We start from the raw sequence: 843 nt of genomic DNA, 5'->3' as shown, positions 1-843 counted from the left end.
CCGCTCTCCCCGAGCCCCCCCCCCCCCCCCCCAAATATTAGCACCACAGCTTGGCACAGGTTTTTACTTGTTACGATCTCTAGAGTAATAAGTATCAGGCAGTCAGGTAAGATTAGCTAATATGCATTAAAAAGCCGATGAAACAGCTCAGCACAGCCACCAAAAATTGCATCACAGTCCAGTTAAATCAAATTTACTTTGGGAGCTACCAAAATCAACAATTTGAAGGATTTCATACTTGGGTTAAAAAAAAAAACAAACACACTACAAAATGGTGCACAACAAAACGTAAGATACCACCGCTTCATAGAGAGCACATCACCAAAAGCAGACCTCCAGAATAAAAACAAGCACTCAAAGAGGCCACTTTTAAAGCAAAGGAAGAAGTGAGGTTTCGGCTGAGATTTGCCTGGGATGTCACAAAAAAGAGAAAGTTCCCCGAGATGTGGGGCTGAAAAGGAGCCAGCAGGATCTCCTCACCTCCTGCGAGAAATAGCACGTTCAGGAGGCAGAGGTAAGGAGATGGGGAGAAAGGAGGAAAAGTTGCAGGCCGGGAAAGCGGAGGAAAAGGCGAGTTGCAGGGAGGATACTGCCCGGGAAGAAAGCGGAGGGAGGGGCAAGGCTAGACAGACAGCGATGGAGGGGAACCGGAGGGGCATGGGAGAGTTGGCTGGCTCCAGGCAGGGCCTACTCGGAGGACTCATCCAGCAGCAGCTATGCTAAAAATGGCTGCTTTGCTTCCCCTGCCCCTTCCTCCCCTCCCCCTAAGCTCCTCTCCCTCCGTGGCTACCGAACGTGTGCCGGTGGCCGGCGCTTACCAGGCAGAAGAGGTTGGAATGGCAA

The 843-nt window shown here is 51.0% G+C and overlaps 1 protein-coding gene across 1 annotated transcript in view; it reads right to left on the bottom strand.

Moving 5' to 3' along the window:
- Positions 1 to 836, bottom strand: part of MED13 (mediator complex subunit 13) — a gene marked incomplete at its 5' end in the record, with an annotated part of 54488 nt that extends 53652 nt beyond the window's left edge. Inside the window, one exon of the mRNA XM_010294529.1 lies at positions 819 to 836. Within this exon, the coding sequence (XP_010292831.1) occupies positions 819 to 836 (18 nt within the window). The remainder of the gene's footprint in view (positions 1 to 818) is intronic.
- Between the last annotated feature and the right edge of the window lie 7 nt (positions 837 to 843).

This window comes from Phaethon lepturus, unplaced genomic scaffold, assembly GCF_000687285.1.
Source record: "Phaethon lepturus isolate BGI_N335 unplaced genomic scaffold, ASM68728v1 scaffold30799, whole genome shotgun sequence".
In the NCBI taxonomy this organism is placed as follows: Eukaryota; Metazoa; Chordata; class Aves; order Phaethontiformes; family Phaethontidae; genus Phaethon; species Phaethon lepturus.
The sequence above is the reverse complement of the archived record's forward strand: the minus strand, read 5'-3'. Positions and strand labels throughout refer to the sequence as shown.